This window comes from Malurus melanocephalus, unplaced genomic scaffold (genome assembly GCF_030028575.1).
Source record: "Malurus melanocephalus ecotype Western Australia unplaced genomic scaffold, MMel_1.1 scaffold_4512, whole genome shotgun sequence".
Lineage (NCBI taxonomy): Eukaryota > Metazoa > Chordata > Aves > Passeriformes > Maluridae > Malurus > Malurus melanocephalus.
This window is the reverse complement of record NW_026627744.1, coordinates 59-1502: the sequence shown is the minus strand read 5'-3', so window position 1 is coordinate 1502 and position 1444 is coordinate 59. Positions and strand designations below refer to the sequence as shown.

General features: G+C 43.5%; 1 protein-coding gene across 1 annotated transcript in view; it reads left to right on the top strand.

Moving 5' to 3' along the window:
• ARMC5 (armadillo repeat containing 5) overlaps positions 1–1139 on the top strand; it is a 2761-nt gene extending 1622 nt beyond the window's left edge. The window contains exon 2 of the mRNA XM_057389280.1: positions 1075–1139. Within this exon, the coding sequence (XP_057245263.1) occupies positions 1075–1139 (65 nt within the window). The remainder of the gene's footprint in view (positions 1–1074) is intronic.
• Positions 1140–1444: the final 305 nt, after the last annotated feature.

The window sequence follows — 1444 nt, the reverse complement described above, 5'->3', positions numbered from 1 at the left end:
AAAGTTTTAAAATGTGAGGCGAAAGTTATTAAATTTGAGGGGAAAGTTGTGAAATGTGAGGGGAGAATTTATAAAGTATGAGGGGAATGGTGTTAAATATGAGGGAAAGTTGTGAAATTTGAGGGGAAAAGTGTTAAAATTGGGGGGAAGTAATAAAATATGAGGGAAAATTATTTAAATTATGAGGGAAAAGTTGTTAAATATGAGGGGAAAGTTGTGAAATATGAGGGAAAATTTATAAAATATGAGGGGAAAGGTGTTAAATATGAGGGAAAGTGATGACATTTGAGGGGAGCGTTGTTAAGATTGAGGGGAAAATTGTAAAATATGAGGGAAAAAATATAAATTATGAGGGAAAAGTTGTTAAATGTGACGGGAAACGTGTTAAAATCGAGGGGAAAATTGTAAAATGTGAGGGAAAATTATATAAATTATGAAAAGAAAAGTATAAATTATGAGGGAAAGTGATGAAATGTGAGGGGAAAGTGTTGAAATTTGAGGGGAAAGTTGTGAAATGTGAGGGAAAATATAAATTATGAGGGAAAAGTTGTGAAATTTGAGGGGAAAATTGTGAAATGTGAGGGAAAATTTATAAATTATGAGGGAAAAAATATAAATTATGAGGGAAAGTTGTGAAATTTGAGGAAAAGTTGTTAAATATGACCCTGAGTGACCCCAAAGTGACCACAGAGTGACCCCAATGACCCCTGAGTGACCCCTGAGTGACCTCAAAGTGTCCTAAATGACCCCAAAATGACTCCAATGACCCCTGAGTGACCCCAATGTCCATCCTGACCCCTGAGTGACCCCTGAGTAACCCAAATGACCCCCGAATGACCCCAATGACCCCTGAGTGACCCCAGTGACCCCTGAGTGACCCCTGAGTGACCCCTGAGTGACCCCAATGACCCCTAAATGACCTCTGAGTGACCCCAATGTGACCCCTAAAAATCACCCCAAAATGACCTCAGAGTGACCCCAATGACTCCTGAATGACCTCAAAGTGACCCAAATGACCCCTGAGTGACCCCTGAGTGACCCCTGGGTGACCTTTGACCTTTGACCTTTCCTCAGTGTCCCTCCTGTCCCTCCCGTCCATCCCCGAGAGTGTCCAGAACCCCAGAGTGACCCCTGAGTGACCCCAATGACCCCCGAATGACCCCAAAATGACCCTAAAATGACCCCAATGACCCTGAGTGACCCCTGAGTGACCTCAAAGTGTCCTAAATGACCCCTGAGTGACCCCAAAATGACCCCAATGACCCCCAAATGACCTGAAAATGACCCCAATGACCCCTGAGTGACCCCAATGTGACCATTGGGTGACCCTGAGTGACCTCAAAGTGTCCTAAATGACCCCTGAGTGACCCTGAGTGACCCCAATGACCTCAAAGTGACCCCAAAATGACCCAAATGACCCCAAAATGACCTCAATATGTCCCAA